Source organism: Chelonoidis abingdonii, chromosome 3 (genome assembly GCF_003597395.2).
Source record: "Chelonoidis abingdonii isolate Lonesome George chromosome 3, CheloAbing_2.0, whole genome shotgun sequence".
Classification (NCBI taxonomy): domain Eukaryota; kingdom Metazoa; phylum Chordata; order Testudines; family Testudinidae; genus Chelonoidis; species Chelonoidis abingdonii.
Window position 1 is genome coordinate 191,196,675 of NC_133771.1, and position 27,823 is coordinate 191,224,497.

General features: G+C 37.7%; 1 protein-coding gene across 2 annotated transcripts in view; it reads right to left on the reverse strand.

The window, feature by feature from the left end:
• Positions 1-27,823, reverse strand: part of PPP1R21 (protein phosphatase 1 regulatory subunit 21) — a 102,492-nt gene that overhangs the window by 8,136 nt on the left and 66,533 nt on the right. Inside the window, exons 15-20 of one of the 2 annotated variants that reach the window (XM_075064418.1) lie at positions 25,964-26,116; positions 24,789-24,881; positions 20,493-20,726; positions 16,782-16,817; positions 14,881-14,997; positions 13,362-13,538 (exon numbers count right to left, since the gene is read on the reverse strand). In XM_075064418.1, the coding sequence (XP_074920519.1) occupies positions 13,362-13,538; positions 14,881-14,997; positions 16,782-16,817; positions 20,493-20,726; positions 24,789-24,881; positions 25,964-26,116 (810 nt within the window). Of the gene's footprint in view, positions 1-13,361; positions 13,539-14,880; positions 14,998-15,766; positions 16,818-20,492; positions 20,727-24,788; positions 24,882-25,963; positions 26,117-27,823 lie in introns of those variants that run through there. The other variant, XR_012655630.1, reaches the window with a different exon arrangement.

Here is a 27,823-nt window from a genome sequence, read left to right on the forward strand (position 1 = left end):
TTCTTTCAATCTTCCATGTGAAGTTCTCAAGTATTCAGCACTAATGCACGTTCGTAGCTCTTTTAATTGTTTTTCCTTTACCTTTTATGATTTTCTGCTTTCGACTATGATATTTTCACAGTCATTTCCTTTCTTTTCATAAAAATTTGAATTTACCAATGGTAACCTGTTCTATACCAACTCATCTTTCTTTGACATTACTTCAGCACCTGACCAGTGGATATGATGAATGCAATGGATAGTATAGTATAAATGGAATAGTGTTCTAATTCGTTTCAGATGCTCAGTGAGATCTATCGGATTGTTTTCTACCCTCAGTCAGCATTTGGAGACATCAGAAAAGTCAGTTTTTCTTCATTTCCAATCTCTTTATGTTGTTCCCACCTGCAGTGTAGCTCTTCGGCTATGATTCAGGCCATGTCAATATCTTGGTTTTAGTGAGCAGCTGTGCTCTCCAATTGCCAGTTTAGACTTAAAAATGCCACTGCCAGAGCACATTTGAGTTCTGAGGAAAAAAACTTAGTGGCAAGCATGAGACTGCAAAAGCTAAAATCATGCTATTTTAGGGACCAATTTGAGGCTGCCCCTGCACTTTGACTCATTCAGCCAAATCTTGCGTTTCATGCACCCCCGCGCACCCAGAAAAATCCGCCCAACTTGCGACGCGTGCATACTACAATGGGAAAATTTTCTGGACTGAACACCTCACGCATCTCCATTGACTGGTGGTAGATATGGGGTAAATCATAGCTGATATTCTCACTGACTTGCAGAGAAGTTGCTCACAGAACGTAGATCTTTTGTTTGTAGCTTCCAAAGTATAGTCATTCTCAAGCCTTGTGGTTCTGCATGAGGATACTGCTGTAGTTCCAGTGTGCCAAGCCTGAAGAGAGAATCTGAAAGAAATGTCCACTGGAAGACAATTTTCTGAATATTGCTTCATTCATTTCTGGGTTCCCTAAGGAGATTTTCTTATCTTGAAGCCTCATTTCAGCAGCACTATAAGCATTGCACATTAACTCAGTTGACTTCAGTGGACCTGCACTGTTTGTTGATCCGGCCTTACAAACAGAAAATTCTAACTATCGTCACACATCAAACTCATTATGTGAAAGTGAAGTAGTGGTACGTAAGGTGCATTGGTACCAATATTTGAAGCCTCGGACACTAAAAATAAAATAACTAAATGGAGTACTATACTGGATATATAACGAAAAAAAAAATCAACCAAGTCCCAAATAAAGCTGAACCCTCAGATGCAAAAAACCCAGAATGACACCATATTGGTAATCATATATTAAAGGAAACAAAAGATCTTGAGTTTTGCCCTGTCCCCTTCAAACCTGTGGCATATATGAAGGAGCGGGTTGCAGCAGTGAAAGAAAATGAGTGCAGCCTAGCTGTCCTCTCTAACTGTTTTTCAGACATCTAGCAGGTTCAGTTCCAACTACCATCACTGCAAGCTGGCCAGAGACAAGTCTCCTGGGAAGACATATCCTGAATAATTTAAGCCTTAAGTATGTACTAATATTAAGCTCTTGATGCACCATGGATATAACATCAGTACAGAGCTGAACATTACTGAATCTGAAGGAGAGAGAGAGAGACCCTCCGCAGCTACTTGGGGAGGGTTGAGTGATTATTCTGCAAATATATATTTACTGTTTGTCTTATCTACTGATGAATATTCTCATTTCCATGGTTATTTTAGGGATTATCTTGATGGAGTGGTGTTTAATGTTAGAGTGGATAGAACATCACTGAGCAGTTTCCTAATTTAAAATTCATTTCAAATTGTGGCATATAGAAGAAAGCAATTTTGAGATTCATTGTAAGTGCTGCGCTAGTACAAGTCCTATTTCTGTTATCCTTTATTCCATTTGTCTCGTTTCTTCCTCTCCACCGTTCTTCCATTATACATAATATGCTGAGTGGCAAAACGGCATGTACAGAAAGAACAGGCTAACTGACTTCTGTCGTAGCAGGAGGAAGATGAGAAAGCTGGCGACTGAGTGAGAACTACATCGCTTTATTGGTTTTTCTACGCAGGATAATGGGGCCAAGAGTGCATTTTTGTGGAAGTGCCCTGGATTGTCCCAGGTGGAGGAAAAGTGCTCAGGATCTCTCAGAGGGGAGAGAGAGGAACACAAAAGCTTTCCAACATTATCTAAGCATCTGGTCAAGATTGTTCTTTACAAGCAAAGTTTGTACAGTTTGATGTGAAAAGAGAATGCCTAAAATTAATTTTTCAAAAGCAACCTGAGAACAGCTACAGCAACAAGAATACTGAGGCTGGGTAAATCAGTAAATCACGGTACAATTCTTCCTGAGGCAGGTATTTTATTGCATGCCCTGAAGCCAGTTACAATACCCTATTTTTGCTTGGATCACAACATTACCTACTGCAGCTAAATAACTTAATGATAAATTAATTTTCACTGTTTTAAAGGAGGCCATTATGGACTTATGATTAACTTAGTCAAGTTTACCTGTGTATTAGAAAAAATGTTGCAATTGGCTGTATTAGGTTTGCCATGCATTTGCACTTCAAGGGCCTTTTTCATTTCTTATTTACGCGCTGTCAAACTTCACCTGTTCCACTGAAAAGTTATCAGGTGGGATCTATCCCCAGGTGAATTTTACTTAGAAGTTTGAACTCAAAAATGAACATGGCCATTTCTGAGTATAAAGAGAGAGACAGCAGCAGCCTGTGGATAGAGCATGAAACCGGGACTCAGGAACTGCTTCTAGTCCCAGCTTGCATTGCTACTGATGTGCCTAGGCGCATGACATCTCTTCTCCGTGCTCATTCCGGTCCCCACATGTTAAAATGGCAGCAATTGATACTGACCTCCTTTGTAAAGCACTTTGAACCTGATGAAGAAGCACTTAATGAACAGAGGTAGTCTTATATTTTAGATAGTTGAAAAAATACACGTTTGCTACTCATAAAAAAGAGATTGCAATTTTTTAATAGCTCTGGTATTCGTCAGAGGTCTTGATCAGAACTTGAATTTGGCAGGAGATGTAAATCTCAAGATGTTTTATGGGTGGCTGGTGAAATCATTGGCTTTTAAAATGTACTATGTATATGTGCAATAATTTATATAAATGACAATAAAGGATTTATAATAGCTATCTCCCACTACTTCGTTGTACTGTATGTGTTCCATGATGAGCTGAGTGATTTTTACCTCTGTGGAGGGTCAAGTGGATTGAGCAGGCTCAAAGACAATTGAATTCAATGGGAAGACTTCTGTTAACCTTCCATGGATTTGTATGGGGCTCTGAATGTGCATCTTGCAGGCAGAGCATTCCAATGCTGTCTAAGCTAATAATATTTTAGACTTTTTAAAATATTTCTATTATAAAGAAAAGTTATAGTATATAATCTATATTTTAGAAATTTCTTCATTTTCGTTTTTAAAACCTAGGAAATGAAAAGAAAATGAACTATGTTAAAGAGAATGGAAAGGCTGTAAAATTAGGGGGAATGCCAAATTAAAGGTGAAAAACCTGAAATTACATCTCCCTTGTTCATTAATGGTAACGCAGTCTCCTTTAATTACACACACTTTAGTCTGCTTTTCATCAAATCTGCTCATGTCATCATCCAGGTTGCAATGATAACTGAATGAGCAGGATATATAGAAGCAAGAGAAGGGCTCCTCAGACATAGTTGATGGGGCCAAATTCTATTCTGCAGTTACAGCGTACAAATCTGATGATGTGCTAGGCGATAATGTTACCCACCTCATCCTTGTCCTCAAAGTCTGCCTCAAAATACGAGATCTAGCGACTACCACTGCAAGCCAACCGATGCATTAACTTCCTCCGTCCTCCTGAAAAGATCCTTGCTAAATTAAGATCCAAATTCCCATTATATGAGTGGGATGCTCATTGAACAATCTAAATGATGCAAAACATTTTACATTAAAAATGCGTAAAGTACAATCTAGAAAAGTCTAGAAAGCAATATATATCTAGTAAAATCAAAACTGCTATGAAAAACAGAAACATCAGGCAGAGTGTCTTTCTTTTCCCCTCCCACTCCCCACACCATGCTGTTTTTATTTCTATTTTTTTTTAAGCACAGAAAAAAGAATAAGCAGCGGATGGACGATAGACCACTTGCTTAAAGCAAAGTTACTTAACGAGCAATTAAGTGGTAATCTTTAGTGTATTGCCAAACGATAAAGCTAATAATGGAGCTGAAAGATGAGATATTAGACAAAAGCACACTCGGTAAAAGTAAGCACCATTTCTTCTGAAGTCTAGATTCTAAATGTTACTTCAATCTTATTAAAGAGTGCATGAAATCGATGAAGGTTTAAGCTTTTCTCTTAGTCAAATGTTTTGCTCTTTCTCTTATCAACCTGCAGACCTTTATTACTAGATTTTATTTATAATGAAAAAACTATTGCCTCCCAAAGCAACTCTACTCTTTTGCACTGAACTAAACGAAACAGTTTGGGAGCCTGAATCTTTCATGGTTTTAGAGATGAGAATGTAGTTGTAAAGTACTGTCACTATGCAATAGGTTTTTCAGGGCATGGAACACAGCGCGATTAGATGAACAATAACTTGTGCTTCAGGTGAATCACAAAATGAGCATATCCATCACTGCATTAAAAAACAAATCCATGTATTTGATGTGGAATCTTGAAATACATGAGATTTCATAACTGCTGTGCTGTGCAGTGAGCTTGATGTGTAGAATTTGTTACAGGAGGCAGGACAAAATGTGGACAATTCACATACTGCTAGTTGAGAATCCAACTAGAGCAAATTAAGCTTTCTCTTGTTAATTGTGCTATACTTCAAACAATGGCCTTACCAGCAGTTAAAAAAAAATAAAGGACACATTCAGAGGTGAGATCTATTGATGTAATTTATCCCTTCATCTGTAAAATTCTACCTCATGTTATTCTCTGTTCATTTCCCAAGTCAGTCAACAGGCTCGCTCTATTCTTTGGTGTTAATCTTACAACCGATACTGATGTTAATGTATAAAATGTATAAAATGTCAATTGTGTACTTACAATGCAGATAGACTAGAAGAAAGCGCCTAAACCACATCAGTTTACAATTCCTTCGGGACAAATTAGGAAAATGAGGGATGATTCTAAAAGCTCCGGTGCTTGTCCTATATAGCATAAGGCTGCTTTACTTCCGTTTCTTTTCCCCATATTTGTTTAGTTCAGTCTCCTTCTCTCTCTCCCACACCTGAATGATTGCAAGTCCTTAGCCAAATGTAAAGTCCATAAAGTTCTACCATCAAAATTAAGTAATTTACATTTACTTGGCCACACGAGGTAGGAGGAAACTGAGAGATGTACAGTGTCCTCTATTATTTCCCTCATACCCTAAAAAAAGTAGTATAATTGAGAAACAGGTTCCCAGCATCAGGGCAGAACACATTCCCATATCCCTCTCAGTGCGTCTTGTTTCGTCCTGAAAGCTACAAGTTTGTACTTTACTGCAAGGCCAGACTATAACATGGATATGTATGGAAAAATTGAATCTGGCAGCAATCCCATAGTATTATAAACTTTTATTATATTATAGTACTTTTACTGCTGAGAGGCATGTCACCTACTCCACAGTGGTGTCAATAACTTATGTGAGAACACAGTGCAGTGTCTCTATAAAGTTCATACTTATCTGATTTCAGTCTGTATACACGTGTGCATATATTCTCAGGTATTTGTAAAACATCAGCTTCAGATACATTCAGCTTGTTAAGGCAAGATGCAGCGAAAAACTGGTTTTGGACAAGAAAGTTATTGAACCAAAGCCAAGATTAGTGCCACTTACAAATAACTGTGTGAGTTTCTACATATTATCACCAATTACAATTGATAGGATGAAACTGAACTGACAGACAGAACAATGTCTGTTAATATTCAGTAGCTCATTTGGCTGAAGTCTGAACAATTTCACATGGATTAGTAGCTCAGTTGAATCTTCTAGTTTGAGATTTCAAGACTAAACTAGGATTATTGGCTAGTGTTATGAACACAACTAGCATAGTACTACAGTGGAGGGGATGTAGTTTCTTCGTTAGAGCATTAGAAACACAGCTAAACGGAAAATGGAGTTCTATTTCTGGGCCTGCACGACTTGCTGTGTTGAGCTTGGGTAGCCAGTTACACTCTCTGTGCTGCCATTTCACTGTCTCTACATAGAAAGAACTTCCCTACCTCAAAAGGCTAATGAGCTAGTTAATGTTTGTAAATCACTTTGAGAGCCTGCTGGTGGAAGCACGCATGAAAAGACTATGTGGGTACAAAGTAGAAATGGGATTCAACCACAAATTTTCATATCTGCTCATACATATGGAAGCATTCAGTCATAAGTTATTAAGGCTAATTCCTGATCCACTAAGCTTGTGGTAAAAGTCCCATTGATTTCAATCATGTCCTGCATTATTGAAGTATTTAGTTCATTTACTTCTTGCTCCTCTCCCTTACTTACATAAAGAGTTTATTGAACAGTTTAATGTGGGTTAGATATTAACCAGCTTTATAAATTAAGTGGACATTAGTGAGGCAATGACCTACCATGTTTTCAAGCTTGTGTACTATCATATTCTGACCTAGAAGGAGTTATTTGATGACTAGTACAGCATTTGGGAGTCTTCTCTTTGAGAGAACTGTCACAGTTAGTTCTAAGCTTGAGAAGTGCTTGTAGTAAATACTAAAATACCACTACTTTAACCAGGCAACCAGCTCGCTGCTTCTTATCTAGAAATGTGTTATGGTATGTCTAATAAGCCAATTAATAAGCAAGGACAATTTGGTTGGTCAGTTTATATAACTATGCTTTTTTAAGTTTTTCAAATATTATAGTAAGTTTAGATAATACAGAGAAAAAATTTGCTACTGTAAGTGCTAAAAAATGGGTTACTACACACACACAAAACAAGGGAGTTGAATTCAAAAAATACACATTGCAAAACTTTTTACATTAAACTGTGAATGAGACAGAGAATCTAGGTTGAGTGTGGTGGAGGGGTGTGTGATATGTGCTTTATATTTCTTAATTGACTGAGCTGAGAGTTTCTTCATTAGAGGGAAATCAGAGAGTAAAAAAAGAAAAAACAAAGTAGTGTTGCATCTTCTTTCCCTCATCTTACAAGTAGGCAACACTGTTACAGGCAGGAATTGTGATTTCCATGCTTCAATTCAATAAGTTTAAGGGTGTAAGGATAATTTACAGCTAAAATATTTCCTTATATCTTTGTTATGTTTAATGGATCCAGTCAAAGTGTACTCATTATGAATTACGTCTGTGAAGTAGAGCAAAATAATCTTGTTTTAGATTTGTACTCTGTGCTTCAGTTTAATCTTTTCCATCCTTTCTTGTTATACTACATGAAACTGAAATAGAACTTTCTTTTTGGATCTGAGAGGGTTCAAGCATTTCATGCAATAGAATCATTGCTTTAAGTTTGGAGGTTGTTCAGTCAACTCGGAGAAGACGAGCCACAAACACGAAGTGGCTGATTGGATTCATTGCTTTGGGGGGCTGGATGTGTACTTTGCGCGGAAGACCGCCAATTATTATTACGTAATGCAAGATGTGCTGTGTGCTTCAAGTAAGTAAGAACACAAGGGTCCTGCTGACCAGACAGCCACAGTTTTAGACATACGTGTCAAACACACTTCACAAGTTTTACCGGGCTCATATTGCAAACATTTCTCTAGAAAGAAGTGCTTGATTAAAAATGCTTTATAAACGTTCGGTCATGTTTGCAACCCTTTTTGTGTTCACTACCCGCTTTCAACATAACAATGGACTCAGACTCAAGTTTAGTGGTTTGGAAGGCTTGTGAAAAGCAGTTTTAAACTCTAGAAACCATAAGAGCCCTATCAGAGCTCAGTTAAATAAAGTAGATAAGAGCAATCACATGATTTGCAACACGTGTTCTGCATACATGTTAAAGCTGTTGCACTAATAAATTAACCTTAAGCACATGAGGGGCCAATTGAAATAAGCGGTAAGTGCTTAAATAACATATGAGTGTTTGCAAATCAGGGCCTAATATTACTTTGTGGGATGTCTGAGAAAATATATTTAAATATTTTCCAAGCAGAAGTCTTATGTATGCAAAATTATATAAGGATATACACTGGGCAAAGCCTGTTTCCAGAAAGTGGGAACTTCAATGGTCTAATCTGTACAGTATCCTCATCCCACTTCCATGAAAGATTAAAGGCCCTTGATACTCAGCCTCCTCTCCCTAATTTCTTACATAGAGATATGATGATCCGTCAGGAAAAACAATGTCATGCTGCTGATAATCACAATTCATTTCTGGGCCACTCAAACCTAAAATGATCAATTACGCAGTGATCTCAGGACTGAGGCTTCAGAGCCGACTAGTGGCACTTTAATGTGTCTCGACGCAGTTCTTTGGCAACACATGAATTAAAACACTGTGTGATTTCATTATTAACCAATCTAGTTTTAACCATAGGATGCTTTTACTATGGTTCATTAACCAATTGTATTGGTAATAATACTTAGTCTTTTGCTCGTGCAGATTTATCTATATCTAAACTAAATTTTTCCCTGCATACTATTTGAAATATGAATATATATCGTACCATAGTAATGAAACCAATGAATTCAGCACCACTGTGACTCTTTTCGGGCAATGTTGATCACTAATATTGACTCCAAAACGCACTCATATCTGAGTATCAGTATCTATAGCAGTCAAAACTCACCAGAAATAATGAAGGAATCTGAGAAATTTTAGTCTTTCAATGAATATTTATTACACAGGTAACATCTATCAAGTAATTTGCTATGCACACCCTCTTATGGACAATTTATAAAAAATGGTTTGAACAATTGGTGGCCTTCAGAGAGGAGCTAAAGTTCTGGCTTTAATTATCCATGATGTTTCACAAAGGCAAATTATTTCCAGCAAATGATTCTTTCGGTTTCCATGTTTCGCTTGCTAGCACGTCTTGTATGTTTTGCTTTTTTTCTATTACTAGAGCCAGTATTGCAACCCAGAGTTGAAAAATCATAAATCAGACCCAGAAAAGTAGAGATTTGCTCTTAAATGCATAAATTTTTATACAATAATACCATTTACCCTTTATAGTTGACCTTATCGTGTGTTGAGCAGTGATTTGCTTTCTCCATAGACTATGAGGATAGAAGACCTGTCAGATTTTTAAACTATGCTTTTGTTAACTTGATTGGTAGGGCAATAGTCTCTTGGAGTCAGAGGAGTTTATTATCTCCCTGGTAAGAAATAGATCCAAAAATAGATCTCCTTTGTAGTATTTCAGCTTGAAGGGTGAACGAATGAAGAAAATAATTCACTGTAGAGAGAATATGGCCTTCAGGGTAAGCAAGTACCTTAAATAACAGATTTAATTCCATTACTCCTCCGAGTAATATAATGAGTAACTTTTTCCACATAGTAAATTAACACGAACATTTATTAATAACCAATGTTTCTCATGAGTGGAAACATACAATATAACGAATTAGTGTTTTTGACAGGCAGCAAGCGCCCACTTTAGTGTCACATTAGCCCTAGTTATTAGTGGTTATGCAGTTCACATTGCCTTCAAATCACTTGTAACGTCCTCCACTACCAAATATCAAGTTGCTCATAACCGATTTCTTCATCTCTAATACATGGACTTGGCTGCTGGAGACAGAGAGTTGGGAAACTATGCGTTTGATTGCCACAAGGCTTTATCCACCTACTGTCAGAAAGTAGAGCTTTCATTTGCACCCACTAATTCCTTATGCTTTTCGTCAGCCAAGCCAGTACAATTTGTTTGCCATGATACCAACTGAACATCCTATGATTTCTTCATTTCAGCAGGTAGGTGGTCCGGGTTTGGCTTCCCTCAGGGACAGTGTACTTTTAAACACATATTTCTTTGGCTCCAGTTTAAGCCTATAAGCAAGGGGATTAGAGATTTCAGCTTTAATTGCTTTGCCTTTTCTTTTGCAATGACATATTCCCAGCACTTTTGTGATATGAATGAAAATGGAAAAACATCCCGACCGAAGTTCAAAAACAGTACTATGCAAAATTTAAATGAAAAAAAAGTCTCAGTGTTTCTATATAATTTAACTTCCTTCCTCCTCTCCCTACTATCACCTCCAAAACTTATTTAATCCCTGTTTATATGATCATCATCTAAGTAAGGGTTTCACAGACATGGGTACAAAATCACTGAGGCTAAAACTCCAGTTATTCAGCCCAAAATGCAATTGTGTTTTATTTATTAAGTTCTGTTAACATTCCAGGACTATGATGTTAAAATAACTGTGTGGCCAGTCAGTTGCTTTAAAAAAGTTAGTATATGTGTGATGAATAGTTTTGGTGATTTTTTGCGGAGATATTGATCTTACAGATATTACTGAGGTGACTGTTTAGAAAGTAATTCAATTGATTAATTATGCTGGTTTCCACCACACAATTTCATCTACAAGAACTTCCAACTGAAAAGAGTTCAGAAACACACCATAAATCGCTGGTCTTAAATATACCAGCACAGAAATTCTAACAAACTCAATAGGTGATCCAAAACCTCCATTACGACATGGTAGATAGAACTGACCCAAAAGAAAGTACTATTTAATATCTGATATACAGTCTTCAGTGTGATATTGAAGTATTTCAGAAAAGTAATAGTTAAAAATAAGGCTGCAGGGATCCAGATCCTTCTCCATGCCGGTATACTCACTGACTTCAAGTGGACACTTTGGCGTGGAGTCTGGGCGCGAGCAATCATGTCACATCATTAATACCTTGAGAATCACTACAGGGATTCATTAAGTGAATGGAGAATTTGTGGATAATTTCAATCATGCTGGTCTTGTTTAATGAGGTGTAAGAATGTACTAGCAATTTAAAAAAAAGTTGTGCCATCAAAGTCAAGTACTTAAGAGCTGACTAATAAAAGTCTACATTGTAATCATTATCAAGGGATGGCAAAATGGCTCCATCGCCATAAGCTCAAACAACACTAAATGGGCAACTACTGACAAAGATCACCATATGTTCTCCTTTTATACGTGATGTATCTTCAAGCCATAGTGAATGAGGACTGCACTAAGTCAAACAGAACTTTATTTAAAAATCTTATCTTGTTGCAGTGAATGCCAAAGATCAATGTAAGGCTGTTTCAGATGACAGTTTGACATCAATTTGAAATACACAAAAGATATTTTTATATTTCAGATGTGAGAGCAGAGGCATATAAAGTGACATTCAGAAAGCTAAAAGAAGTTTTTTTCCATGGGCGTCATTATCATAAAACTTGTGCAAAGTCACCTTTGCAAGTTTGAGAAAATAAGATGTGCTTTACTTATAGAACAAGGTGCATTTTAAAAAAATGTAGGCCATAGCAATATGACTTAAGGAACGTCAATATTAGGACCGGGAACAAGGTGCCATGAAGTATTTCCTAGGGTAACCACAACAGTTTGAGTAGAAGAACAGGCTCTCTTATTCAGCAATGTCATCATTAACTGAAAGCCTCATAACAGCCACGTTGTGCTTAATAGTATTTTAAATCAGTTGCTCTCAATCTTTCCAAACTACTGAACCCCTTTCAGGGGTCTGAGTTGTCTTGTGGATCCCCAAGTTATACCCCACTTAAAAGCTACTTGCTTACAAAAAAATCAGACAAAAATACAAAAAAAGCTTCACAGAACACACTGAAAAATTGCTTACTTTCTCATTTTTTAATATGTAATTACAAAATAAATGAACTGGAATATAGATAGTGTACTTACATCTCAGTGTATAGTATATGGAGCAGTATAAACAAGTTATTGTCTGTATGAAATGTTAGTTTATACTGACTTTGCTAGTGATTTGTATGTAGCCTGTTGTAAAACTAGGCAAATATCTAGATGAGATGATATAGTTCTTGGAAGACCTCTGCGTACCCTCAGGGGTATGCATACTCCTGGTTGAGAACCAGTCTTTTAAGTGATCGCTTTTTACTGTGCCCTCTGTACAAATTCAATGGATGTAAAGAATTAATGTTTCAGGTAATTTATTTATCTTTAATACTTATATTGAAAAGCAGGCCATGTGGTTACATTGTTCAATGCAAAGGCTTCACATTGCACTGCTGAATAGGTCCTGTCCATCTCTGAGTCATGAGTATGTGCTTCCTGTGTTTGGCAACCCTGACAAACTGTCACCCCCTTTCATGGTTCTGTATTACTACATGGACTCAATCACAAAGCTGTTTTTTAGTAAGATTGTGAGTTTACTGATGAAGTATCTAAAAAGGAAATTATGGGATTCATTTTACATTCCATATCTCAATTAAAAAGCCTCCCACCTTACCCAATGATAAAGAGGACTGATGATGATGTGAAGGAGAGATTACATGAGATGGTTCAAAACCAGAAGGAATACTATACTCTGGCAACTATAACTCATAAGGAAAAATAGCTTCCTTTCTCTAAAAGTTTTCCAAGCCAAAAATGTTGGTTTGTTTAAAAAGTAAAGAATCATCTGCTCATTAGAGTTAGCTCTGGTTTGAACTAACTGAATATAGAGGGGGGGTCAGAAAGTTAAACCTCTCTAAGTTCCTGAGTACTTATGTATTTACAATTTTCTCTTTTCTCATTCTCTTAATTACCTTTGCTCAGTTCTCTGGATTTTAAGTGCAAATAGTGCAGAGCAGTTTTTCAAGGAATTAAAACTGACATGTCCACAATTTGATGACCACAGTTAAAAATTACTTATTTTATTAAGTTGCCATGTGGTTTTTATAAAACACACCATTAGCCTTCCAGAGGGAAAAAAAGCAGAGGCTGAAATAGTCTTAAAAATCCCAGCTGCTAAGGAGGATGTCCCAATGTACATTTACGATTCTGGGTTTTACTGGGAAAGTGAATATGTAAGTGCATCTCACACACTCTCTCTACTAGCTAAGTTCTTATATGAAGTGAAGTTGACTTTTCTATTTTAAAGTGCTCATTGAGCAAGAACTTTGTCAAGTTCTTCTCTTCAGCCAGCCTATTAAAATGAAGTGTGGCAAGAGGAGAGAAGGGACATTAGATGCATATACACTATAATGTTTTGCACCCAGCTAAGCGGCTGGGATTTAACCATAGTTTCGGAAGCAAAAAACAAACCGGGATAATAAAGGGTAAAAGGGACAATATTTGCACAAGATATGTTTACATCAAAATGGTATCTCAGTTACTATAAGTATTTTCTCAATTTTTTAAAACAGACGTATCCCATTTAATACTCAATCTTTGATAATTTGAAACATGTGCATTACTGGATTTGGTCTGCAATTCTTCTCACATGCCATAATAGTTTTCAGATTTAGCATGGGACATACACTGGGTTTTATGTTTTTCCACCCACAACTATCCCATGGAGTGTGTCCATCAAATTGCTTAGCTAACATTTCACTTGCCTGTAATCTACTGATGCTTTGACTAGCTAATTTCATCTCCTCCACTAGTGATTCCTTAGACTTCTCAGCTAATGATAATCTTTTGGCAAGGGCTCGGCACTATCAAAGAAAAAAATCAGTTAGTGTCAGCAGAGTATTGTACATAGCAAATTATTTGAGGCAGAGTTTTTTTTAAATCTGAATGTTTGGGCCTTTCAAAATGCAAAGTTTTTGGTTTACAGAAAGTGTGTTACAGAAATATGCTTTTATACCGAAATTCACAAGCTAAACAGTGATTTAATATTATCAAACACTAAACTTTCAGGATTTATTTTATAGACGAGCACTTTATATTTTAGATACTATTGCTAGAAAATAATATCTGATCAGAAGGATCTATTAATTTTGTTTAAAGAAAATATAAAAAGAAAAACAAATGAGATTTCAAGATGCCAGGCACATGCACATATTGCTTAAAATGTCAGTGTGGAAGGATGGTTCTTTCACATGATCTCATTATCTGCCATACCAACAACATTTGTGTACATTAAAGCTGACAAAGCAAATCTAACCAAATAGGGGGCATGTTCTGCATGTGTTTCTGGCAAAATCGCTCATCCTACTGAGGAGCATTTATGTGATTCTAAAATTAAACGTAACAAATGCTTGAAAATAGTTCTCAGCTTGCAAAGGTCAAACAAGCCAAATTATACAACATTCTCCAATTTCTAGGTGAGAGGTTAGTTCTAGTACTTCATTATCAAATTGCTAAATTCTTTGAAATTACTGTAGTTTGTCGCATTAAACCAGGAGAGTGAAACAGCATGGGGGGCTAGCACCCCTGCAATAGAAATATTATGTTAACTCAGATATGCCAAGGCAGAGGGTGTGTCAAAGCAGGAACCAGAGGGGCTAAAACTGTGGGGCCCAGGATTGGGCTGGGGAGCAGGGAGCAGCTGCTGCAGTGCACGGATTGGGTTGGGGAGTGGGACCCAGGGGGCTGGATGAGACCCAGGTAGGAACCTCCTTTCCAGCCTGAAGCCAGTTTCTCTCCCCTCCTGCCCAAGTCTCAGTATCTCCCCATGCCCTACTCCACATTAAGCCAAGGACTTAAATTCAATTCTATACAGTTTGATAGCTAAAGCCAGCAATAAAATAGGTGTATAAGAATAACCTATATCTAGGCCACTTAAAACCAATGTGCTTTCTTATTACCAAATGTAACTGATTAACAAGGGAGGCTGAATGTGCAATTATTCAAAATTAAGAAATTGATGCAACACACAGCAAGTACAGCCTTTTATGAACACTACCCCAAAACCAAGGAATAAACTGCAGGAACAAATTATCAGATAGATTGTCCATGGTGTTTTGGTAGAAGCCTGTTGTTCATAACATTGATCTATAGAAAGTTCAGAAAGGCGTTACTGTTTTCAGTACAGGAGATTGACTGGATGCTCACCTCAGCATGAAAATGTACTGACTTGCTGTCAGCCAGCTGTAGAAGAGACGTAAGTTCTACTATCCTTGCCATATAGTGATTTTTTATCAAGTCTTCACGGGACTTAGCCTCTGGAGCCTGAAGAGTGAGAGCTCATGTGATCAAACAATTAAAAGGACTTTATCTTTACGAGAACTAAAGCCATAACCTAGATCTTTATACAGGAAAGATTTATTTTTTTTTTAAGTGGCAAGTTGTCCAAATGGGACAGACTACTTATATAGCATGTAAAAGCTGATTGAGCTTGGCACTTCTTAGAGCACACACATTTATAAAATAAAAGCAGGTCTTATCAGATATCATACAACACTATTAACCTGAGTCTTCTCAAAAACAATGATAAAATTCAAGGTTATACTTTATGCAGAGAGTTGAGTAAAGTAGTAGAATATAAAACAGTCACAATTTACATTAAATGATTTCTGGCGAGGATGCAAACTCTTGAGGATGACCTACTGTCCCCTTCTCACCACACAACTGTTACCTTGGATTCTCCAGCAAAGACGGAATTCTCAAAGATGGCCACAACATTAGCAGCCTGTGGACATTAGGAGCTACATTTTCAAAACTGCATGTGCATTTTCAGAAGATTGATTAAAGAAATTTGACTTTAATTGCAGAAATGCCACACTTTTCTGTAGACAACAATGAATTACCAGCTTGGGGCAACTTTCATAACATATTTGCACCCTCTTAAATTTAAGTTTTGAGGTTCACACTATACATACTTTTATTTTAAAGAATTCTTATACAGCTAAGTCACATGGCTTAACATGTCTTTTATAAAGAAGCACTCAGTGCACTTAAACCCCATCTCATCTTCCAACAGCTTTTAGAGTAACCTTACAATTCATGTCAACAGAACTGCCCTCTGCAGGATCACAGAAAGGGGAAAACATTGCATCTTAGCCCAAGGTTCATGCTGTGATAAGAAATGCTAACTTTACTTCTTTAGTACCACTAAAACATAACATTTGGTGTGACTGCCAGTCATGTTTTATTTGTTCTGATCATCTGTTTAAATAAAGAATAGTATATTTTAGGGCACTTAAAATGCATACTATAATAGTAAGGAAGAGGTTATCCAGCCAAATTCCCCATAAGCTGGAACTGAAAGACAAAGGAGATAGGAAAGGGAAGGAGTTAAGAAAGGCTTATAAATGTGTTTTTTGCTGCTTCAACCCTCCTTTGATTAATCAATCAATCTGAGGTTTGGAATCCAGATCATGTCCCTGAAATAAAAATACAGAGCTACATTTTCTAAAGCTACAGAGAACTTGATAATTTAAGAGAACACAGCTCACATCTTGTTAAATTTCTTATCTGAACATGTCTGTTGAATAAAATATATAAAGCAGAACTATAAGCTATTGTCAGAGTTAGATCAAATTGGAGAATGAAGTATGGATTACCACCAATAGGTAAGATTGCGAGACTGTCACGGAGATCACAGATTCCGTGACTTCCTGGGAACTCCATGAGTTCTGCAGCCTGTGACTGACCGCAGGGCCGCCTGAGCAGCTGGGGCCCCCCCCAGTAACAGCAGTGGTCCCGGGCTGCCGTCCCCCACCACCAGCGTGAATTTTTTGTTTATTGTCCATGACCTGTCCATGACTTTTTAGTAAAAATACCCATCACTAAATCTTAGTCTTACCAATAGGAAATGATAAGCTTCAGATATTCTTAGGGAAAAGTTATTGCGCAAGAATTCATTCTTACCACATTGTACTAAATTACTCCAGGGGTGTCCAAGTAACTGACAGAGTAACTTAGTCATGCACAAGTTTTAGCACTTTCTGAATTATACATAGTATAAATCTTTATTACATATAATGAATGTGTATCAAATAGTCATGAAGTACCTCTTTGCTGTCAGTAGTCATGGTCAACATTCCAATCTAGAACAAGGGAGAAAATAAAAAACTCAGAACTGTAAAACAAGACTCCACTCCACTGTCACTTTGACACCTAGTTATAAAGAAAAGCAATAAAGTGATTAAATTTTTTAAATTAAAAATCTCAGACTGTTACAAGTTATGAGTCTTTGCTCATATATGAGCTATTAGTGAGGGTGCAACATTGAACTAACTTTTTATATGTAAAATTTTCTAATTAAATTAGACCAGACTATTAGATGCACAGTGTTTACTAATGTTTCACAGTGAGAATTTACAAATAGTTACAGTATCCAGGATACTTAAGGATTTTTCCCTTTCAGTATAGATAAAGGCTAAACCAAATACTTATGGAAACCTTGTGTAGAGTTATGAAGCTAGCTGACTAGCCAAGGAACTAATGAATTTTTTTTTATTTTTCTTTACATAGACCAAGGGTCATGCAAAGAATGATCCCACCTAACATTAGCCAACACTACTAATCAGACTGATTATAGTATCTCTCTCAATTTATTGCAAGAAATAGACAAAGTTCCACTGTACTAAGATACGTCCTTAGCGCCTTCTTTTGGTGCCAATGAAGTTTATCTTGAATTTCTTAGAACTCCTATTAAAATCTTTTTCTCTGTGATCTTTCTCATTCAAATAAACTGCCAATGCAATTTGTTGTATGCAGTGTAGTTGTAACTGTGTCGGAACGAGGATATTAGAGAGACAAGGTAGGTGAAGTATCATCTTTTATTGGACCAGCATCTCGTTTCATAATTACTTCACCTTGGAAGTAGTTTCTCTTCTTCCTAGTCACTAAGTACTCCATATACAACCATTTTTAAACAAACATTAAACCAGGTTTTCCTCTGCAGCACACAAAGTTTTAGGTTTCCTTTTTCACTTCAGTCTGCTTCCGTGTTGTATCCATGACTGGAGTCTGTCCACAACTGTAAGTGGAAATTTGTTAAACATACTGCCACAGTTTGGACAGATGTATTTTGCTGTTAACAAGGCTGACACTCTGGAAGATACTGCTGTGGTAGGGTAAAAATGAAATAAAGTACATTGATGAATATTTTCCAACCAACTATCCATTATCAATTATTTCAATTACCAGCTACTGTTTCCTAGTGATGAGAGTTAAACATTACAAATTATATTTCTAAACTGTTCCCATCTGCTCACTGAGCTAAGCGTTCAAAAGCTGGCATGAGCACAAATCTTCACAGGCTTATTCCAGGGTGCAAACACAATTTAGGAACATGTCCTTCCACCTCATCTGTGTAAAGTAAGGAAAAATCAGTGAAATTTGTAGTCAGCTATGGAAAGGTAACGCAGAGCTTTTTCCATCTGAGCACAATATAGAGTGTGCATCTGCCTAACCTTTTTTTAGAGTAACTTAAGCCTATTTGTTTGTCCTTTCTCCTATTTTGCAGAGCCCCAGCATCTTGGAGGTTGTGATTTTTTGGGTTTCCCCATAGTTCCGTCCCAACAAAGATGCACCAGGCCTCCATGTCAGATTCCAGAGATGTTCCTAATTGTTACTTTCTGGCAAAGATAAAGATCGGACTTCTAGAGCTAATGACACACCTTTAAAGAAACTAGAAGGCTCACCGAAATGTTCCTAGAAGCTACAGGCCAAACAAAACTGTGCTGGAATACATACATTTACCTATTGCAACATGTGATGTTGACAATGTTTGTTTTAAAGGTCATCGAGTTTTAACTTTGAACCTCAAACTCTGTTATTGAATAATTATTTTCCATCCCATTATGACCACCCCCAATTTCCCAGTGTGAAAATTTAAATTGACAAAAATTAAAAAAAAAAACTTTTAAAAAAAATCAACTGACTTTATAAATTATATTTAAAAAAAAACTCCTGAATTCTGCCAAGGCTACTTATCACACATGCTTTATGGGTCTTCATTTTCAAGTAATATATCAGTAAAATGGTAGGGCGTCCCCCGGAAGCAGCATGCAACCACTTTGCCCAACAGTTGTGGAAAATGGGAAAAGGCTACTGTATTCTGGGCTCCTGAGGCTAAAGAAGTGAGTCCAAGATTTACATATGGCTTCTTTGGATGAGGGAACAAGGAGCTGTGAAATCAAGAGAAGAAGCTGAGACACTAAAAAGAAGAAGAGTGCACATTGCTTGTATCCAAAAGACAAAATGGAGAGGGTTGAAAAGAAGAGTGACTAGCTAATAAAAGAATAAATATTTACTGTTATATGTGGATATGTGCCACAGGTTGGTTTTACGATTGAGGACAAGGAGGAATTCCAGCTCAAGCTGGACTAAATAAGTGAAATACCACAAGCTGAGTACTTGATTATCGGAGCAGATCTCAACAGACATAGTGGAGAACATAGTGAAGGATATGACAGCTGTCACAGAGGACGAGTCTTTGGAACCACAAACAAATCTGGTGAGGATACCTTAGGTTTAGCCAGAATCCATGGCCTGATTGTCAAGAGAGAGGGAGACTTCAGTACATACAAAAGCGGTGCCAATAAGTACCAGATCAATTACTTCCTGACCAGAGGAAGAGATCTTAAAAAAAGATTGTGAAGTGATCAAGCTTTACAAGCTGGTAAAGAAAACATCAAAAACAGTGGATGCAGAAGTTAAAAGGTCAGGCATCGAAAGCCTTATACACAGACTACTAACAAAGGAAGGGGAAAAAGGATTAGCCAAGATTAAACATAGGACTTGGGAGCCATGAAGCAAGGCAAAGATGAAAACAGAGTACTGGTGGAAGACAGTAAAATCATTAGGGAGGTAGCAGCGGTTTTATGTGAAGCTACTCAATGAAAAGAATACAAAAAACCCATTGAGGGAAATATGAGCAAGCAACAACCTCTCAAGACCTATCACCATGGTGGAGACTCAGACATCATGACACAATGAAATATGGGAAGGCAGTGGGACCGGACAGTGTATCCACTGAAGCACTTAAAGCATTCGGTCATGAAGGAGTTGTGGTGATGAACTTTTTCAGCTTAATTCTCCATACTGGAAAAATGCCTGATGAGCAGAGGAAGCGCACATTGTTCCCTATCTTCAAGCCTAAGAGAGATGTGCAAGAATGTAGTAATTACTGACCCACCAACTTAATGAGTCACATGATTAAATGGCTGGAAAGAATTATTGGGAGGGACTGGAGCATAAGTGACAACCAATTTGGGTTTATGCCAGGAAGGTAAATGATGGATGCAGTGTTTGCAGCCCAAATATTCAATGATGCTTAAGTAGTCTAAAAATATTGTCTACAAGAGAAATGTATTTCAGGCCAACTTTAAGTAAGTTACCTCTTGCAGGATACCAGCTCTCTGTATACTTTTGATTCTGATTTTTAAAGTCAGTTCTTTACATCTCCTACCAATATGACTTTTGTGGACCTATAAGTAATATTAATGAAGCTGCAGAACAAGAGAGGTGTCTCTAAAAAAAAAAATACAAAAACCAATCACTAAGGCCTGCATTCCACAGGAGATATCAGCTGTCAACTTGATTTAGACTCAAAACGGCTTTAAATGTAATGTGGATTATGTCATAATTAAAACCTCCAAGGATATTGTTCTATTGATCAAACAATATTACCAAAAAGTTGCTGTTTCCAAGTGTAAAAGATCCTTCCTCCAGCACACTGAGAAATAAAAGGATCTGAGGAAAAAGTCACTTACCAGACTCATTTTTTTAACAGGCTCCCTTGAAGTCTTTATGGATACTTCTTTCTCTCGTTCGGCTGCATTCAGCAAAACAGAATTTTCTGGCATAGGCTCAATCAACTGTCCACTAAGTGAGCTCTTTAGCTTCTGGTTTTCTTTCTCTAACTTAATTTTGGCTAGCTGGGCCTCAAGCATCCAATGTTCCTTTTCCTGTTCCAGTTTTGCAATCTTCTCCAAACTTTGCTGGACCTTAGGAAGGAAAAGTTAACTGTGTTTGAATTGTAGAATGTGAAGTGTTGGGAATTAAATTAAGAAATACCTGAAGACATACAGTCTAAGTAAGTGAATGAGATTAAATGGTACAGCAGGTTAATGCCTAAAGGCCCAAAGTTCTAGGCTTAATATGCTTAGGTCACAAGTAGAATGTGTTTAATGATTTCAATTGGTCCCTACTGCATATCTGCACATCACAACAGTCAGCACAATTGGCAATCTTCCATCAAGGGGGATCCAGGGCAAGAATATCAGAGTAGCTGTAGGTCAGGATTAGAAGAACTGTGTGTGGAAATTCAAACAGCAGCATGCCTGGCTCCAGCCAGCCATTTCACAGCTTTAAGTTTTGCGAGCTCATAACAAACATGCTGCAAAAATAAAGGAATAAACACAATACAAATTAAATTTATGGGCTGCAATGCCTCAAGGGCCATAGAAAAATATTTAGTCTTGGAAAATTCCACATATATTTCATTTAAACTCCTCTTCCTTAGTACACGCTAAACAAGATCTTTTCCATTTATTAAAAGCTCATTAACAACCCACTGATTTCTCTGCACTGATCAGGTAGTTAATATCCAGAGCAAGTGTTCTCAAACTTCCTTGTACCACGACCCGCTTCTGACAACAAAAATTACTACAAGACCTCAAGAGGGGGGAACTGAAGCTGGAGCTCGGCTGAACCGGGGGGAGGGGCGTCCACAGCCGAACCCCAAGGGCTTCAGCCCTGGGGAAAGGGGACTGTAATCTGAGCCCCGTCCATCGGGGCTGAAACCAAACCCTGAGCCCTGCCACCCAGGGCTGAAGCCCCTGGCAGTGAGGCTCAGTCTTAGGCTTCAGCCCCGGCCCCAGCAAGTGTAACACTAGCCGTGGTGACCCCATTAAAATGGAGTTGCGCCCCACTTTGGGGTCCCAACCCTCAGTTTGAGAACCGCTGCTCTAGAGCGGTTAGCTCTGCTTTAGCTTGGCCCCAGTCTATCCAAATTAGCTGCTACCTAATCCCTAAAGTTTGACATATACTCAGTATACGGATCTCAAGAGAATGAATTAAAACTTTGTTGAGCTTCCTCTTGCCCCAGAGCTTCCAGAGAGCAACTCCAAAGCTTACAGATCCTCTATGACACTTCGTAATTCATTTTTTTCTGCCAGTGACCATTTAAGATTAATAGAATGCATATTTTAAATTCCAAGTAATCAAATAGATTAATTTTAAATTAAAAATCCCTTCAGATAAATATACTTCTACATAATCTTACCTCCTGAGTGCAGGAATACAGTAAGAATGGTAATGCCAAATCAAACACATCATACATCTGACAATAAGAGCTACACACACATTTGTGAACTGAAGGAGGACACAGTTGACTGGAAAGTAGTTATGAGAAATAGTACAAAGTTCAAGAGCTCATTTCTTTAAAAAACAGAGCAAGAAATGACCAAACTGAGCAGGAAATGCTAAATAGTGCACACTAGACTAAATTGCATATATTTTGCATTTCTTGCCCAATTAAGTATTCTGTAAAAAATAATCTGATCTCATGTTTATAGTGGAAAATTAGCATAATGCTACTGTTGAGGTGGCCTATTCTAAAGTATTGTGTTATGGGAAAGCAAAATTCCACTCTTTCAGGATACTATTGTTTGGCCGTAATGCAGAAAGCTACTGTTCACTGTAAACTGCACAAATGGGAAATCTACAATCTAATCTGAAGTCTCAAATTGAGGAGGGCCACTTGTTTAATAAAGTAACCACCCCTCTGATAATTTCTTGTATAACAGTGCAGCATATCATTGTGAGGAATAAGATACTCATCCTGAATCAAAGTATTGTACAGCCCTTTATTTGCTTTGTCAAACAGTTTCAGTTTTTGGTGGTGCAATGATAACATTCTAATTAAAAATGTAACTTCAGATGGGTGATAATTAATTAGGTCAGGAGTCAGCAACCTTTCAGAAGTGCTGTGCCAAGTCTTCATTTATACACTCTAATTTAAGGTTTCGCATGCCAATAATACATTTTAACCTTTTTAGAAGGTCTCTTTCTATAAGTCTATAATATATAACTAAACTATTGTTATATGTAAAGTAAATAAGGTTTCAGAATGTTTAAGAAGCTTCATTTAAAATTAAAAATTATAAAATGCAGAGCCCCCTGGACTGGTGGCCAGGACCCGGGTAGTGTGAGCGCTACTGAAAATCAGCTCACTTGCTGCCTTTGGCACCCATGCCATAGGTTGCTTATCCCTGAATTAGGTTGTCATATCAGTTCTTCCTTCTCAGAAGTGCACGCAAACATCAGTATAGTGACTGGGCAAAAGTTTCCATCTTTGTCATTTGTGCTAGGCTCAAACCAAATCAAATTCCCTTCTCCATCCCACATTTATAATTCCAGAATGTGGACACAGTGTACTTAGATTTCCAGAAAGCCTTTGACAATGTCCCTCACCAAAGGCTCTTACGTAAGTTAGGCTGTCATGGGATAAAAGGGAAGGCCCTTTCATGGACTGAGAACTGGTTAAAAGACAGGGAACAAAGGGTAGGAATTAATGGTAAATTCTCAGAATGGAGAGGGGTAACTAGTGGTGTTCCCCAAGGGTCAGTCCTTAGACCAATTCCATTCAACTTATTCATAAATGATCTGGAGAAAGGGGTAAAAAGTGAGGTGGCAAAATTTGCAGATGATACTTAACTGCTCAAGATAGTTAAGACCAAAGCAGACTGTGATGAACTTCAAAATGATCTCAAAAAACTAAGTGATTGGGCAACAAAATGGCAAAAACTAGCAAACAAAATTTCAATGTGGAATAAGTGGTAAAGTGAATGCACATTGAGAAAAAACCCAACTACATACATACAATATGATCGGGGGCTAATTCACTAACAACTCACCGTCGTCCCATTTGGACTAGCTACAGCACCCAGGGTCTTTACAAAAGTCCTTTCAGTGGTGGTGGCTTGGATGAAAAGAAATAGCTTACCGTCTTTCCATATGACGACTGGCTCCTCACAGGCAGATCCAGCAGAGAAGTCCAGTCAGTGACCCTATTCCTATTCTGTCTACTGTCTTCCCCGGGAATCTGTGTCAACAACGAGAAGTCCACTTTGATCCCCCCAAGGTCCATAGACTTAACAGGAGCAATCCTTCATTCCACTACAGCAAGAGCCTATCTTTCCATGAAGAGATTGCATGCCATGAGTGACTTTGGACCATATGAGGAAAGATTAAAGAGGCTAGGACTCTTCAGCTTGGAAAAGAGGAGACTAAGGGGGGATATGATAGAGGTATATAAAATAATGAATGTGGAGAAAGTGGATAAGGAAAAGTTATTTACTTATTCCCGTAATACAAGAACTAGGAGTCACCAAATGAAATTAATAGGCAGCAGGTTTAAAACAAAAAGAAGTTCTTCTTCACGCAGCGCACAGTCAACTTGTGGAACTCCTTACCTGAGGAGGTTGTGAAGGCTAGGACTATAACAGTGTTATAAAGAGAACGGGATAAATTCATGGTGGTTAAGTCCATTAATGGCTATTAGCCAGGATGGGTAAGGAATGGTGTCCCTAGCCTCTGTTTGTTTGTCAGAGGGTGGAGACGGATGGCAGGAGAGAGATCACTTGATCATTACCTGTTAGGTTCATTCCCTCTAGGGCACTTGGCATTGGCCACTGTCGATAGACAGGATACTGGGCTAGATGGACCTTTGGTCTGACCCAGTACGGCCGTTCTTATGTTCTAATTCTTTTTACTAAAAGGTTATGACTCTCTTCCTATTACAGAAATAGGAACTAGACATTCAAATGAAGAAGGCTCAAGACAAGTTCTCCCTAATAAGAACAGACTTTACAGATCACCTTGCAACTAATTATACTTGCTTTACCATTTCTATAATGTCAGCGTTTACAGATACAAAACTGAAATTGTAGATGTATTTATAACGTATTAATTTGAGTTAGTCTGTGATCTTTAGACATAACACTTTTTTCTAATAAAAAACAGTGTGCTAACACATATATTTGTCAAAATATATACAAGAATACCTGTTGTGCAAGACCTTCTCTACTTTCTGTGGAACTCAGAAGAACTCTGCGATTGGCCAAAGCCTCTTCATAAGGCACTGAATCTGAATAGGGCTATAACCAAAGAAACAGCAAAGGCTTTCACAGTAAATCGGATTATATGTTGTCCTCCTCCCTGCATCCCCACCGTCCTTGCTAAAGCAAGGTGAAGAGTTCTGCTTTGCATGGTTAAAATTTCTTTCATTTTGTTTTCCTATCTATTAATACAAGCCAGTTGGGTCTCCAAGCAAGGCAAAATGATTAGTACAGTACACATGACACTTAGGACACATTTGAAGTCTGCTTAACTGGGACATTCCCCAAGGAATCAATGTAAGTTTTTTGGGGACATTTATTGGTGCTTGAATCTTTTGGTTTAGCAGGGTTAATTATTTGCAAAGTACTTTTTCATCCTTCTACACAAATTTTGTGTTTCCATTTTATGCTGTTTTTGTCAATTTGCCTCACTAACAGTTGCTAGTCACTTCAAAGAAATACAGTAAAGTTCACATTCCACATGTATGTACCTGGCTATTCTTATGGAAAGAACAAACCACATACACGGGTGGGCTGCTTTTCTAGCAGCCTTGCAGCTGACCCTACTGGTGAAACTGGGCAGGATCAGAGCTTGCTCTCAACCCAGGGTCCTCTGCCACGCCCACCCCTCAGACAACAGCCTTACAGTAGAACCTCAGAGTTACGAACATCTGGGGAATGAAGCTTGTTCGTAACTTTGAACAAAACATGGTTATGCTTTCAAAAGTTTACAACTGAACATTGACTTAATACAGCTTTGAAACTTTACTATGCAGAAGAAAAATGCTTCCCGTTTATTTCATTTTTTTAGCAGTTTACGTTTAACACAGTAGTGTATTGTATTCGCTTTATTATTTTTGGTCTCTGATGCTGCTCAATTGTGTACTTCCAGTTCCAAATGAGATGTGTGGTTGCTCAGTCCGTAAGGCTGGAGTTTACAACTCTGAGCTTCTACTGTACTATTCAAATGGTTCTGATAACCATTAATTCTTGTTGCATGGGGGAGGAAAGTCCATTCCATACTGCATCCTGAGTAAGAGGATTCTATTGTCTAAGGTAACTGAATTAGATACAATCCTTTGCCTTCTCTACTTGAATGTAAATGTTAGCTGAAGACACACCTTTTTTAAAGATTTCATGTAGGCAACTGCTTTCTTCTTGTACTGGAGCATACATTCAGCTGATAGAGGGCTGATGAACTCTGTCCCTCCCTTAGGCCCATAGCTCAATGAAGCGGTGAAGTGGTCTAAGTTGTTGCTAAAGAATGAGGCAATCTAGACAGGTCAAGAAAGATTTTTACTTTAAATAGAAAAAAGTGGCAGAAACAACAAAAGAGCTACTTCAAAAGAGAAATAATAGTCATGGAACTGAAGTTCATAGCAAAATTGCAAGTACAAATTTATTAGGGGCTTTACAAAACTCACATATTGCACAGGCATGAACTAAACAAAGATCATTCACAGTTGTACCTGCTCCCCTATTAAGCACGCATCTTTGACAGTACTGCGATGTATCACAACAGTAGCAAACTAATACGCAAATAGCTTTTTAAAAGTGGATCTGGAAATCTTAGACTATAACAGATCTTTACTAGAGCTGTCAAGCAATTAAAGTTAATCGCTATTAATCACACCATTAAACAGAATACAATTTAATTAATTATGTTTGGATGTTTTCTACATTTTCAAATATATTGATTTCAAATTGTAACAGAATACAAAGTGTACAGCACTCACTTTATATTTATTACAAGTATTTGCACCTTAAAAAACCAAAATAGTATTTCAGTTCAACTAATACCAGTACTGTAATGCAATCTCTATCATGAAAGTTGAACTTACAAATGTAGAATTATGAACAAAAAAAACTACATTCAAAAATAAAACAATGTAAAATTTTAGACCCTGCAAGTTCACTCTGTCCTACTTCATCAGCCAATTGCTCCAACAAGTTTGTTTACATTTTCCAGAAATAATACTGCCCATTTCTTGTTTACAATGTCACCTGAAAGTGAGAACAGGTGTTCTCATGGCACTGTTGTAGTCAGCGTTGCAAGACATTTATATGCCAGATGCACTACAGATTCATGTGTCTCTTCATCTTCAACTACCAGTCCACAGGACATGCTGATGATGTTTTCTACTTAATAACAATCCAAAGTAATGTGGACCGACGTGTTCATTTTCATTATTTGAGTATGCCACCGCAGAAGTTGATTTTCTTTTTTTGGTGGGTTCAGGTTCTGTAGTTTCTGGCATTGGAGTGTTGCTCTTTTAGACTTCTGAAAGCATGTTCCACACTTCGTCCCTCTCAGATCTTTGGAAGGCACTTCAGATTGTCTTAACTTTTATGGGGTGAAGTGCTGTTAGCTATCATTCAGAAATCTCACACTGGTACCTTCTTGTGGCATTTTGTCCAAATCTGCAGTGAAAGGTGTTCTTAAAACGAACAACAATGTGCTTGAGATCATCATTCAAGCACTGGCAATAACATGAAATTATATGGTCAGAATGCGGGTTAAAACAGACGCAGGAGACATACGTTCTTGTCCCCCAAGGAGTTCGAGAGTCTCAAATATCAATTAATGCTTTTTTTTTTTTTTTTTTTTTTTTACAGTGTCTCAGCATTTTGAAGCTACTGCTAGAACAGGGCCTCACCCTCCCTGACTGAACTAACCTCGTTATCTCTAGCTTGCTTGCTAGCATATATATACCTGCCCCTGGAAATTTCCACTACCTGCGTCTGACGAAGTGGGTATTCACCCACGAAAGCTCACGCTCCAAAACGTCTGTTAGTCTATAAGGTGCCACAGGATTCTCTGCTGCTTTTACAGAGATACTTGACACCATGCAAGGCACTGCATTTAGCCGTATGGAGTGGAAATCCATCAACCTCATGAAGAAACTTGCACAAATACAGACAGATATCATCTTCCTTTCCAAATGCAAACGGATGGACATCATACCAAATGGACTAAAGGT